The sequence below is a fragment of the Littorina saxatilis genome, linkage group LG17 (assembly GCF_037325665.1).
Source record: "Littorina saxatilis isolate snail1 linkage group LG17, US_GU_Lsax_2.0, whole genome shotgun sequence".
NCBI classification, from domain to species: domain Eukaryota; kingdom Metazoa; phylum Mollusca; class Gastropoda; order Littorinimorpha; family Littorinidae; genus Littorina; species Littorina saxatilis.
This window is the reverse complement of record NC_090261.1, coordinates 66,747,071-66,761,049: the sequence shown is the minus strand read 5'-3', so window position 1 is coordinate 66,761,049 and position 13,979 is coordinate 66,747,071. Positions and strand designations below refer to the sequence as shown.

The 13,979-nt window shown below is 40.8% G+C and overlaps 1 protein-coding gene across 3 annotated transcripts in view; it reads left to right on the top strand.

Annotated features, from left to right (window-relative positions):
• The window catches only part of LOC138952265 (cytoplasmic dynein 2 light intermediate chain 1-like), a 29,665-nt gene extending 19,778 nt beyond the window's left edge, over positions 1–9,887 (top strand). For all 3 annotated transcript variants that reach the window (XM_070323895.1, XM_070323894.1, XM_070323896.1), the window contains exons 11-15: positions 375–445; positions 2,139–2,184; positions 2,280–2,331; positions 6,544–6,636; positions 7,635–9,887. In XM_070323895.1, coding sequence (XP_070179996.1) covers positions 375–445; positions 2,139–2,184; positions 2,280–2,331; positions 6,544–6,636; positions 7,635–7,709 — 337 coding nt within the window. In that variant the 3' untranslated portion in view covers positions 7,710–9,887. The remainder of the gene's footprint in view (positions 1–374; positions 446–2,138; positions 2,185–2,279; positions 2,332–6,543; positions 6,637–7,634) is intronic.
• Positions 9,888–13,979: the final 4,092 nt, after the last annotated feature.

The window sequence follows — 13,979 nt, the reverse complement described above, 5'->3', positions numbered from 1 at the left end:
TTCAGGTGATCATTATCTTAAAAGCTTTTTTGGAAAATACATTAAAAAAAGGTGTTTGCTGTTGGTTGAATGGTGCAAAGACATGGTTGTAACAGACTAGTATGTAAAAATATGGGATATGACCAATGTTAACCTGATCAGATGTAGCTGGGATATATTGGTAAATTCTTGAAATAGCCTCACAAATGTCTGCAAGTTGAGGAAATTTTAGGCAGTCTTTGGTGTCTCCTTGCCACTGCTGTGTTAGAATTTGGCAATCCTGCATTCAGCAATTTGAGATAAGCTTCTACGTTTTGCCAACTGCCTGTGCCAAACGACATTCCTGCAGCTGAAGTGTAGGTGTGACTATGATCAGTGTCTGTGTGTGGTTGCAGCAAGAGCATGCAGACAGAACACAGCAAACCTCTGTTGGTGCCTGCAGGCCTCGACTCCATACAGCAGATAGGTCAGTCACTGCACACAGGTGTTACTGTGAACTGTTTGGACATGGAAACCCTCCTTTTAATTTCTCAGATTTGCTGTTCAGAACTTCCGTAAATTTACCCCCATTTTAAGACTCCCTCTTTTTTTCAGACCTGAGTGTTTTTCAGAATTGTGGAGGTCTTTTAATTAAAGGGGGTTCCAGTGTATCACAGTGATGGTTTCACCTAACGGAAACTGCAGTACCCATATCACAGTGATGGTTTCACCTAACGGAAACTGCAGTACCCATATCACAGTGATGGTTTCACTTAACGGAAACTGCAGTACCCATATCACAGTGATGGTTTTACTTAACGGAAACTGCAGTACCCATATCACAGTGATGGTTTCACCTAACGGAAACTGCAGTACCCATATCACAGTGATGGTTCCACCTAACGGAAACTGCAGTACCCATATCACAGTGATGGTTTCACTTAACGGAAACTGCAGTATCCATATCACAGTGATGGTTTTACTTAACGGAAACTGCAGTATCCATATCACAGTGATGGTTTCACCTAACGGAAACTGCAGTACCCATATCACAGTGATGGTTTCACCTAACGGAAACTGCAGTACCCATATCACAGTGATGGTTCCACCTAACGGAAACTGCAGTACCCATATCACAGTGATGGTTTCACTTAACGGAAACTGCAGTACCCATATCACAGTGATGGTTTCACTTAACGGAAACTGCAGTACCCATATCACAGTGATGGTTTCACTTAACGGAAACTGCAGTACCCATATCACAGTGATGGTTTCACCTAACGGAAACTGCAGTACCCATATCACAGTGATGGTTTCACTTAACGGAAACTGCAGTACCCATATCACAGTGATGGTTTCACCTGACGGAAACTGCAGTACCCATATCACAGTGATGGTTTCACTTAACGGAAACTGCAGTACCCATATCACAGTGATGGTTTCACCTGACGGAAACTGCAGTACCCATATCACAGTGATGGTTTCACTTAACGGAAACTGCAGTACCCATATCACAGTGATGGTTTCACCTAACGGAAACTGCAGTACCCATATCACAGTGATGGTTTCACTTAACGGAAACTGCAGTACCCATATCACAGTGATGGTTTCACTTAACGGAAACTGCAGTACCCATATCACAGTGATGGTTTCACCTAACGGAAACTGCAGTACCCATATCACAGTGATGGTTTCACTTAACGGAAACTGCAGTACCCATATCACAGTGATGGTTTCACCTAACGGAAACTGCAGTACCCAGATGTTATTATGCTGTAAAGTAGATGTGATGTTGTTGTCATTTATTGTTTTATTAACTAGTTTATAATTTAGATGTTATTAAGTGTTGAAATTGTGTATTGTTATTCGTAGTTATTGTAACGAGGAGAGCACAGAAACCGTCTAAGATTTATGCTTAATAAGCTTTCATGATTAGATTACATTACTGTAATTCAGTTTCTGTGAAACCTTTTTTTTACTCATTGATGCTGGCGCGTGGAAAAGAGTACACTAGAACCATGAACATGACACAAAAAACACATCTCACTATTATTTGTTGACTGCAGAAATGTCTTACTGGTAGCTTGTGCAATAGGTTTCAATCATTTGTGACAGAAAACAAAGTTTGTTCTGCTACAATGTTGGCAGATTTATCATAACATGTATTGCATTTGTTTCAGGTTCGCCACCCATCTCAGACAATGACCTGGGCAGGGTACAGGCAAAGTGAGTTCATTTCCGTTCTTCCTCCTCTTAAATGAGGCCTGACAGGGGCTCTAGGTCAAAATATTGTCATTCATGTGGTGTGTGTTATTTTGCAGGACTCCCTTTGAGCTGTGGAAGGTTGCCTTCACTGGGTACTTCCCACAAGAGGTGTGTACATGTCTATTTTTAGCCTTCTCCGCATGTCTATTTTTAGCTTTCTCCACATGTCTATTTTTAGCTTTCTTAACATGTTTTTACATTTAGTCAAGTTTTGACTAAATGTTTTAACATAGAGGGGGAATCGAGACAAGGGTCGTGGTGTGTGTGTGTGTGTGTGTGTGTGTGTGTGTGTGTGTGTGTGTGTGTGTGTGTGTGTGTGTGTGTGTGTGTGTGTGTGTGTGTGTGTGTGTAGAGCGATTCAGAGTAAACTACTGGACCGATGTTTATGAAATTTGACATGAGAGTTTCTGGGTATGATATCCCCAGACGTTCTTTTCGTTTTTTGGATAAATGTCTTTGATGACGTCATATCCGACTTTTTGTAAAAGTTGAGGCGGCACTGTCACACCCTCATTTTTCAATCAAATTGATTGAAATTTTTGTAAAGCAATCTTCGACGAAGGCCGGACTTTGGTATTGCATTTAAGTTTGGTGGCTTAAAAATTAATTAATGACTTTGGTCATTAAAAATCTGAAAATTGTAATAAACTTTTTTTTTATATAAAACGATCCAAATTTACGTTCATCTTATTCTACATCATTTCCTGATTCCAAAAACATATAAATATGTTATATTTGGATTAAAAACAATCTCTAAAAATTAAAAATATAAAAATTATGATCAAAATTAAATTTCCGAAATCGATTTAAAAACATTTTCATCTTATTCCTTGTCGGTTCCTGATTCCAACAGCATATAGATATGATATGTTTGGATTAAAAACACGCTCAGAAAGTTAAAACGAAGAGAGGCACAGATGGTGGTTATTTTAATACTTTCAAAGCACTGATGAAAAATAGGCTACAAGACCAATTTGTCCAAACCTGGCATTCAGAAATAAATAACAATGAGTTTTATTATAATTATAGAATGTATAAAGAGAATTTTGAGTTTGAAAAGTACTTGTCCATCCTGCCGGTTAATTTAGCAAACGCTGTTTTAAAATTTAGAACACTGAATCATAAATTGCCTATACAAAAAGGTAGGACTCTTGGTATTCCCAGACAAGACAGAATCTGTCACAAATGTTCATCAGGTGACCTTGGGGACGAGTTCCATTATATTTTTGTATGTCCTTTCTTTACCAATTATAGAAAACAGTTGTTACGGTGCTATTATTATGCCCGCCCCAATTCAGTTAAATTCAGAGAGCTTTTTTCCACTACAAAAAAGAGTTTATTGCTAAAACTCGCAAAGTTCATGACACTTGTCATGGACTGTTTGAGAAGCGAGTAAAATTTAATTCTCTTTTAGCTTTATACTCCGTTATCTGTTTTGTGTTGTTTGTAATAGTATTTTCGTCCTTATGTTAACCCACCCATCACCCCCCCCCCTCTCCCTTCCCCCCTTTCCCCATAGTAAAGAAATGTATGTAATCACTTTGCACTTGTAATGTTTTATTATTTTTTGTATTATTATTATCATTATTATTATTATTATTATTATTATTTATTATTATTATTGTTGAATTGTTTCTTGTATTGTTTTTGCTCTCCCTCACCCCTCAACTCCCTTTTCTGTACATAGTCTGATTTCTTTTTGTTTTAGTTCCTTTTATTTGGTGTTGAATGAAATGTGTTTTTATTGTGTTTTTTAATTTTCCATGTACCCTCACGGGGTTTTATTGGAATAAATAAAACTTGAAACTTGAAACTTGAAACAGAAGAGCGTGCTATGCAGCACAGCGAAACCACTACCGCGCTAAACAGGCTCATCAGTTTCACTCCGTTTTGCACAAGCGGCGGACTACGGTCATTGTGAAAAAATGCAGTGCGTTCAGATTCATTCTGTGAGTTCCACAGCTTGACTAAATGTAGTAAATTCGCCTTACGCGACTTGTTTTTTTTTTTGCCTTGTCAACTCTTTGCAACACTGACCCTACATCCCCATGATTCCTTAGACAATTTTACAGGTTGTCATGTTGGTTTTATTAGAAAAATTGGCCGAAAAAGTAAGCCAGTATTTGCGATTCTTTGTAAATTTGCTTTAAGCGTATTTGAAGAAGTGTAATTGGAGTTCTTGGTTGTAGTTTGTACCTTACAATGTACGCTCTAAGTAAATGAATTTTATATAATGGTTGTGCTCATTGCTGCATGTCTCATTAGATTTGTTATCTCATTTCATGCATTCCGCATCAAAGGAGCAGGTAATTGGTGTTATATGTCTGCATAACGTTTGGTGTTGTTAATCACACTTCTATTTTGATTTGATTAGGTTGATTTGATTTGATTAGGTTGATTTGATTTGATTAGGTTTGGTACATTGGTGACTGTGTCCAGTTTGGTGTTATTTGTTTGTTGTGATTGGCTGTGTCACGCTTTGAGTTGTGCTGTTAGCTTGTTGTCGCTTGGGTCAGAGAGAGGCAATATAATAAAAGATGGGACGGGCGCAGTGGCGTGGTGGTAAGACGTCGGCCTCCTAATCGGGAGGTCGTGAGTTCGAATCCCGGTCGCTGCCGCCTGGTGGGTTAAGAACGGAGATTTTTCCGATCTCCCAGATCAACTTATGTGCAGACCTGCTAGTGACTTAACCCCTTTCGTGTGTACACGCAAGCACAAGACCAAGTGCGCACAAAAAAGATCCTGTTATCCCTGTCGGAGTTCGGTGGGTTATGGAAACAGGAAAATACCCAGCATGCCTACTCAACGAAAGCGGAGTGAGCTCACTATGCTCTCAGAGTATAGTGTGGGGAACCCAAATGGGCAAACGAGCTCACACGTAACCAGACAATTCTGGAACGCTGAAGAAGAAGAAGAAGAAAGATGGAACATGTAATTGCTTTCAGTGGAAAATTTGTTCATTTATCTGGGGTTGCAGTGTTAACTTCTTTAATTTCCCCACTTTGGGTGTGTGTGTGTGGATGTTTATGTGCATGTGTATGCTCATTTGTTTGAGAGGATGACTTTGCTTGGTTCTGCGTGTCTGTGAGCTTTTCTCTTGTTTTCAATTACATTAATTGATTATTGCCAAAAAAGTATTACCTGTTGTTGATGAGTCATTATCTTAATCATGCACAATATGCACATTGTTTATAACCATATTTCAACCACAAAAGGGATTAACTAAACAATATGCATGCTGAGCAAATGGTGACAAGCAGATGAAGGTTACAGCATAGAATGTTATGAGCACTGTTATCCCTTACCTGTTTTACACTTCAAAACAAAGAACAGGGGGCCTGTTGTTGTTGTTGCTGTTGCTGCTGCTGCCGCTTTAGTTGTTGTTGTTGTTGTTGTTGTTGTTGTTGTTGTTGTTGTTGTTGTTGTTCTTTATGCATTGTGTTAGACATAGAGATCATTGAGATTTTCAGTTGTTGTAAGTCAGAGGGCTTGTGAGTTTTATCGTATGATTAAACAGTTAATTGTTAAAGCTTTGTGTTTCATTTCACAAATATGTCCAGTTTGTGTTTGCCGTTTTCTTTTGAAACATTAATGTGTACTTCTACTTATGTTTGCCTACTTATTTTGGAACATTTGCTGTTTTTAATCCACCTTTGTGGGGCCTTGTGTAGTGCATTGGGTGTGTTTAATGTGTGTGTGTGTGTGTGTGTGGTGTGTGTATGTGTGTGTGTGTGTGTGTGTAAAGGGGGGAAGAGGGGGAGGGGAGTGTGCACGTGTATGAGTCCATGTGTGTTTGAACGTGTGTGTATGTGCATCAACAAATGAATGCATGAATGTATGCAGCTGACTTCAACTTTGAAGTAAGGGGAGTCAGCATCTAACAGAACAGGACTCGAGGACTGTGTGTCTGATATTTAAAGCTTTGCAATTTTTCTTCATACACAACAAAAATCAAACGAAGAGATTTAACTATTTTTGCTTGTTTGTTTTGAGTAGGTAGTATACATGTATCGTAATAAAAAATAGAAATAACCAGTGTTTAATGATGCTGCTCTTTTGTGGAAATACACAGCACTATGCGTGTTGCGGAGTATACTTAGACTTACACGTACAGTGGAACACCCCTTTTCAAACCTTCACAAATAGGAGAAAATCAGGTCTTAAAACGGAGGGAGTCTAACAAATGGAAGTAAATCTGCAGAGGTGCCGATGAGAAAATCTGAAAAAACAATGAAGTGTTTAAAGAGAGGAGGTATTGAATAGGGGGGTATATAAAAGATGGCTTTCATTGTATTGCTGAGTATCTTATCTCCCTTGCAGAAATTGAGTGACCCAGCCATCACAGATGACCCAGCCAAGGACCCGCAGTACAAGGAACACACTATTGACGCACTCAGAGCTCAGAAAGATGAGGTGAGGCCACGATCACACACACATGCATACACACACACACACACACACACACACACACACACACACACACACACACACACACACACACACACACACAAGCAGGCACACACACAAGCTGGCACACACGCATGCACACACACTCACACTCACACACACACACCATGATATTGATGCCCTGAGAGCTCAGAAAGATGAGATGAAGCCAACATTCCTATTACATCTTATCCTTTATTGCTGTGAGTTCATGATTGCTTGCTGTCCATAGTGTGTGTGTGCATGCATTAAAATGGGAGTGAGAATGCTCACAGAGCGACTTTGGACTTCAACGCTTCTTTAAGCTAGTTTTAAAGCGGTCTTTCCGTACATGAAAGAGAAACCTTAACTTGTTGGAGTTGTCTACCCTTCACTGCAGTTCTACTGGACTGAATTGAATATTGACTGTGATGTCTGTGTACAATAATTTAGGCTGCATGTAAGTTGTGTCTGAACGTGACCTTTTCCTTTTCCTTACCACACCATTCTTTTCTTGCCTGTTGGAACAGTGAGCAATCTGGAGAACTCTCCTTAGATCCGTGATTTGTCAAGAAAAGCAACTTTCTTCCTGAGAGAACAAAATTGGCCCAGGAATCAAATGTTCTCTGAAGAAAACAATCGATGAGCAATCTTTTCAAGTTTGAATCCTCATTCATGTCTGTGCTTCGTACTTGCACGGAGAGGACATTAAATTGACTTTAACGTGTCCAAATTTTTTTTCCCCCACGGGCTTGGCCTTGGCAGCCCCAGAATGCTGTCCAGTTTTCATAGTTTTCTTGTCATCAGCTGTTCTCCAGCCAGTGTTCCTGCTCCTCCCCCTCTTCGTTCATTGGCTGAAACTCCCTCATACGCTCATGGGTTTTTTCACGAGTATGGTTGTGTTTACCCCGTCATTTGGGCAGCCGTATTCTGATTTTAGGGATCCAGCCAGTGTTAGTTTTTGACATCTCTGTTCTTGTCCACAGGAACTGGAGCGGTACCGTCGCCTGGCAGAGCGCAGGGCTAAGGAAGCGGAGAACAATCAGTATGCAGCGTACTAGAGACCTTGTGAAGAGAGCATGTTTATTCGTCATTCCATCCACTGCAAGCAGTATCTGTGATGTGTGTGTCAAGCCAGGGTATGTGTGGGCAGCAACACAAACAACTTGCATCAATAAACGATACAATATTGGTATTTTTGACCGAATTCAGAACACAGCTCGAGACACCAGTTGTTCTATGAGACCGAGCTAAAATATGGAAAAAGGTTGCCCAGATGGTCAAAAATACAAAAAACATTAATGTACTTATCCATTTTAGTTAGAATTTTTAATTTTTTTATGAATGAATGCACACAAACGTGCACTCTTTTGTAGTCTTAGCCAGCCGCCTGAATCTGAGTTTCAGTCTGCCTCTGACATCACATGGCTCAAAGAAGAGAAATCAAATGTTCAATCGTTACATACAAACTGAATTGTGGTGAACATTTCAAAAATAGAATGAATAAGTGTGAAGGATGAACTTGATGAGGCGCAGTAGGGGCGAGTGTTTGCTGTCTGACCAGTGTTGACGCAGAATGACCTTAATGACATTGACATTACATCATCCGTCCATCCTGATTTACTTTTCAAACCAGTTTCACTCATAATGTAAGGCAACTGTTATGCTACATTTAGTGTGAACATATCTTTCAACGTGTCATTATTCTGTTCAAATTCCGTCCATCTTTTCTAGGTTGTTGGTTAAGTTTGTTGTCAGGTATAAGACTTGTTCATAAAGTTGTGTGAGATGTTTTCTTTTTATGGTAATGGGGTGGGGCCTAGACGTGCTTCTGTGTTACCCTTCTTGGTATGGTGGTGGCTTGGTGGGAGATATTGAGTTCCAAAATGTCAATGATCTTTACTTTTGTTACATTTATTTTGAATGTGACTCAGTCTTTTCTGACAAAAATTAGGCGTCTACGGTCTTGAAGAATACAGAATAAAGTCTGAGTAATAAAAAAATGTCAAGTTTGTGTGAACGGGGAGCAGGGTGTGTTTGTATGTACTTGTGGATGTGCTTGAGTGAAATATGTCGAGTGTGTGCACAAGGGTTTGTTTGTCATTTATATGTGCATGTTTTTTTCTCTGTGTGTGTGTGTACATCAAGGACTCTTCATAATAGGGCAAACAGATCTGTGTAAAATATAAATTAATAATCATACCTTTTGTGGGCAAGGGCAAGCACTGCCTCCAACAGCCTAGCACCAACAGCCTAGCACCAACACCCCAGCACCAACAGCCTAGCACCAACACCCTAGCACCAACACCCTAGCACCAACACCCTAGCACCGACAGCCTAGCACTGACACCCTAGCACCGACACCCTAGCACCAACACCCTAGCACCAACACCCTAGCACCAACACCCTAGCACCAACACCCCTAGCACCAACACCCCTAGCACCAACACCCTAGCACCAACACCCCTAGCACCAACACCCTAGCACCAACACCCTAGCACCAACACACGCATACACACACACTTACGTATGTAAAAGTGAGGGTTCATAAACAAGTACCTACGGAAAAAGGAATAGTGTTACAACTTAAAAAGTACGTAATTGTTGCCCACTGTGTTGTGGGGAAGGTGCATGCGAGAGAGCACCATCCCACTGGCCTGACAGACCACATGCACATGTGTGACAGGGTGCACCGTCACCAATGATATAGTAAAGTTATTCACGGCCATTTAATTGTTCCTCTCCTTTAGTCCCTATCTAATTATTTTCCCCTGACCCATTGACGCTAGTGTCTGCCGTTAGGATCGCCGCTGTATTGTTGTAGCTGGTGGCCGGTGTGTCCCTAATTCTGGTCCCTAATTCGTTGATTGTTTAAAACGGGTGCGCGCGAGAATCATACTGATAGCGTGGGCTGCGTCAGTACCCGGTGTGATTTTCGAAGTGAGAGGTTGTGATTTTGCCTTGTGTTGTTCAAACTTATGATTGAACGATGGCTGTGTTAATGCAGGGAGTGTAGTTGAGCCCTTATTAACTTCGTTTGGCAGGAGCAAGTGAAGAGGCCTTTCACGGTGTGTGTTTGAACAATCGTTTAGAGCTGGTTTTGTATCAGCGAGTTGACCGGTTTTCGTCGGAGGAAAGTTGTGTGACGAGTTCTGTAGGAGTTGTGCTATACATTGAGGAGTGATCGACTACTAAACTGCCTTCTGGTACATGTTAAAATAAAAGTCACGTTACTGCAACCCCTGCGGCTGCGGCGTGAATGTGAATGCTTCCTGATCTGAGCACCCCTTCAAGTCCTCTCCACCCCATCACACATGTTTGGTGTGTGTGTGGCTGGGGGCTGGTGATAAGGGTCTCCTGAAACTTATTACCTGCAGCCCCACCATCCAGCCAACCCCATCTCTCAAACACGCACGCACGCACACACACACACTAACACACACACACGCACACACACACACACTCACGCACGCGCGCCATATCAAATCAGTGGAGCCGAGTTTCCTTCTTTGGCCCATGCATTAGGATTCAGCAAGCTGTATATATACAAGATGTCAACAACCACCACTGATATAGCAGTATCCCTTCCTTATTAGCCCTCAAGCAATCCATTTAGGGAAAGCTGATGACAAGCCCTCTGCTGCCTTTCCGAGCTCTAAAACATCGCAGAACACAACCCTTGGCAGGAGTGTTTATGTTATCGCTCGGCCAGGAAAGAACAAATTTGCAAGCAAGACAAGGAAGAGAAATGAATTTCTGGCTGAAAATGTGCACAGTTAAGAAGTCACACACTGAGTCAGTTTAGTAGAAAGAGACATAGTCAGTACTATCAGGGCTGCTTAATAATAATACACACATTTTAAATCATCAGAATACACTCTCTGCAATCTTCTATACTGATTGCACAAAGAAACATTCAATGCGGAAGAAATCAGTTAAATACTGCTGTTTCCTACATGTCGAACCGGTACATAAGAATCACATTACACCGCCAACCGAAAGACCAAACTTGTCAAAGTTTTGTAAGTGAACACTACATCTTACAAGCAACAAAATATGCATGTTAGTGCATTTACACCTCCAGCATACATACAGATTAAACTTATTACGCTTAAAACAATATTTATGCTGTTTTCAAGAAAAAAAAAGTGAGTGTGGTTTAAGCTTTTTGAATATTCCGCGCAAATTTCGATGCTCCGCCTTGCAAGGTCACGGCGGCCGCTAGCTGCTGAAATCTGTGGCACCATGCATAGGCGGTAAAGGCGCCTTCCTGTAACATTTACGTGGTTTTAAGTGTGTTTAACATTTCTCAGTTCCTGGAGCCCTTGCAATGATTATAATGATGACAAGAAGCAGAAGTTTCAAAGTAGTGTTACAAAATGTGGTTGTCTTGAAACAATTAACACAGGGTTTTTTCCATGTTGAGTGCAGCTGAGAATAGTTCTGTGTGAACTCAGTTATGCTGGTCCGCAGTAACCGAGCCGCTACTGTCGGAACTCGCGATAAAAGATAGGCCTAACCACAAAAAACACAATCGGCACTTTCTTGAAAAATCTTCCTTAATCTATTGGTATATATGATATTACACTGACTAACCTTTTCATCTAAACCCTAGTTCTTCTTTACGAATGAATGTATTTTCTACTTTTGACGAGAAAAAAATAAAATGTATTCAGCTAGAGCCTATGCTTTCTTACTGCTGGGTCGGTGTCTGTAGCAGACGATACTTTGCCGCTCTGACAGAGAAACTGAATACAAGTCTAGAGTAAAGATAATGCAATGAACTTCGATATTTATCAACAGAGACAAAAGGTTCCTTTGGATATGCTTTCAAATAGAGATATTATATTCAGCAAGTATTTGTGTTGTTGAGTCAGTAGTGCATGATAACAGAGATATAATATAGCCTACATTGATCATCTATCTACATAATTATGTCTGATCACTGATGATAAGTTGGAACTCCATTTTGACAATTTTAACACAGATGCATATATTTTCGGGAAAGTGGGTGAAACACTGTACACTTTTCTTGGCAGTGCGGCGGATCTATCCAATAATAATTAAATTCCAATCTTTAATCCCCCCCCCCCCCCCCCCCCCGGGCCTCTCTCCGGCTGCTGTTTCTAAAATCATCTTCTTTTATTTTGTTAATCTGTTTGGGGGGCTGGGGAGTGGGGGGGGGGAGATTGTGTGCTTTACAGAGCTCTGTTAAACAGATTGCTATTTAACCTGTGTTACGGCCACTTCAGTGAATGCAACTCGGTCCATCCATACTGTGGCACACATAATCCCGTTTATTTAAGACGGAAGCACGTGACCATCCTGGCAATAGGCCTACTCTCTAAGATAGATAAAAGAAAGTGTTAGCAGATTATATTTCACAGTTTTGGTTTTAATCAATAAGTGCTTGAAGCGATTTTAAATTAGCATAATGATTGACCTTGCTAAAATGTGCAACTGAGATACTTTATCGAAGTTTTTAATACAACATTTTGATGCAGTCATGGCAACGCGTATGCTTCAAAATGTCGTCTGCAAAACCCCCACATACATAGCAAAAAAGCTCTGGTCTTCGCTTTGCAGACTTCTCCAAGAGTTTTTACTGAGACTCGGTTCCGAGATTCTGAATTATAAACAGTGGCCACCAGAGATAAACAACGCCAACTCGCCTGCAGGCTAGCGGCGAAAGACAAACCGTTTAACGCTTGACGAGCAGGGGCTAGTGTTTTGTCAGCACACGCTAAACAAAACAAGGCAGCTATAACACAGGACTGTGAGCTCTAATACTGAATTCGCCTCCACTGTTTTGATATGCATACACACACACACACACACACACACGGCTGACGCATGCATACATACACACACTAACAAACACACACAAATACACACACCACACTGACGCACGCATACACACACACACACACTGACGCACGTATCCATACACACACTAACACATGCGCACGCACGCTGACACGCGCACACACAACAATGCCATTGGCCTGCGCATGACAGACCATGAACAATCGACGGCTTTCCGTTTTGGGTCAAAGACATTCGCTTACACAATAACTTCTTCTTGCCACTACAATGACAGGCACTACACAACTTTGTAACAGGAAGCAGAAAGACATGTCAATGTAAGATCACAATACAACGACGTCGCGGTTATAACAATTAACTGCCAATTGTTATGGGGGCGAGGACGCCCCCATTCTATACGGATAGTTTCGAGGTTGACCATGGGCAGCGCCATTTTGTTGTGAAATACGTCATCAGTTTGTGTACACAGGAAGTTGTGACATCCGTCACCCTATGGGAGGGGTGACGTCAAAATTGTTCATCTGTAGAAAGTTGTGAAATCCGTCACCCTATGGGAGGGGTGACGTCAAAATTGGTCATCACAGAGTTTGTGTAACACAGGAAGTTGTGAAATACGTCACCCTATGGGAGGGGTGACGTCAAAATTGTTCAACAAAAACATGATATGTCGCATTGTGCAGGGTCAACTGCAACAAACTCAAACCGAGCCATTCATACCTAGCTGTATTTGAGTGACTTATATACCCGACATTTTTATTTCTTATTTTTAGCACAGGTGTAGGAAAAATCATGAACCAAAATGTTATTTATTTTCTAATTTAACATTTTTTTTACAAATATGACCATGGTTTTTTAAACATACAGTGACATTAAACATTGTTATGTTAAAAAAAAGAAAAAAGAAAAAAAGCTTTTGTGCACAAATCAGAAAATACATTGTACATTTTACCTACAGGCCAAACCGTGAGTGTCTGTGGCAAAGCCCGACCCAGGAAATTGCACTGATTTTATATTTAGATCAGAGAGAAATTGTCAAGAACAGGCGCTTGCATTTGGATGTGTCCAATGATAGTAGGTTTGGTTGTGATCAATCAGAATAATGTAGGAATAAAAATGTATGACAGTTTAGTATGATGACATGTAATTCACATATGCTGAAATATGATATTATACATCATGTAATATTATTATGGCTGTTGCCATGACCATGAAACCCAACAAAGGTTTAATGTAATGTAATTCAAAATACCAAAACCGAGCACCTATTAATCTCGTCTTTGCGCGTGAAGATTGAGGCCGTCTGCCAGTAGCGGTTAGGTCATACAGTGGAACCCCTCTCTAGCGACCTTTAAAATGTTGACAAAAATCGGTCCTTGTGGAGGAGGGTCCTTACAGAGGGAGGGGGCGGAGTCAGGGGGCCACAAAGAAAGTCAGATTTAAAAAAAAAAAGAAAACAGAGAAGTTTGAGTTGCTGACGACCGTTCTCTCTGAAAGCAAACTGCTTC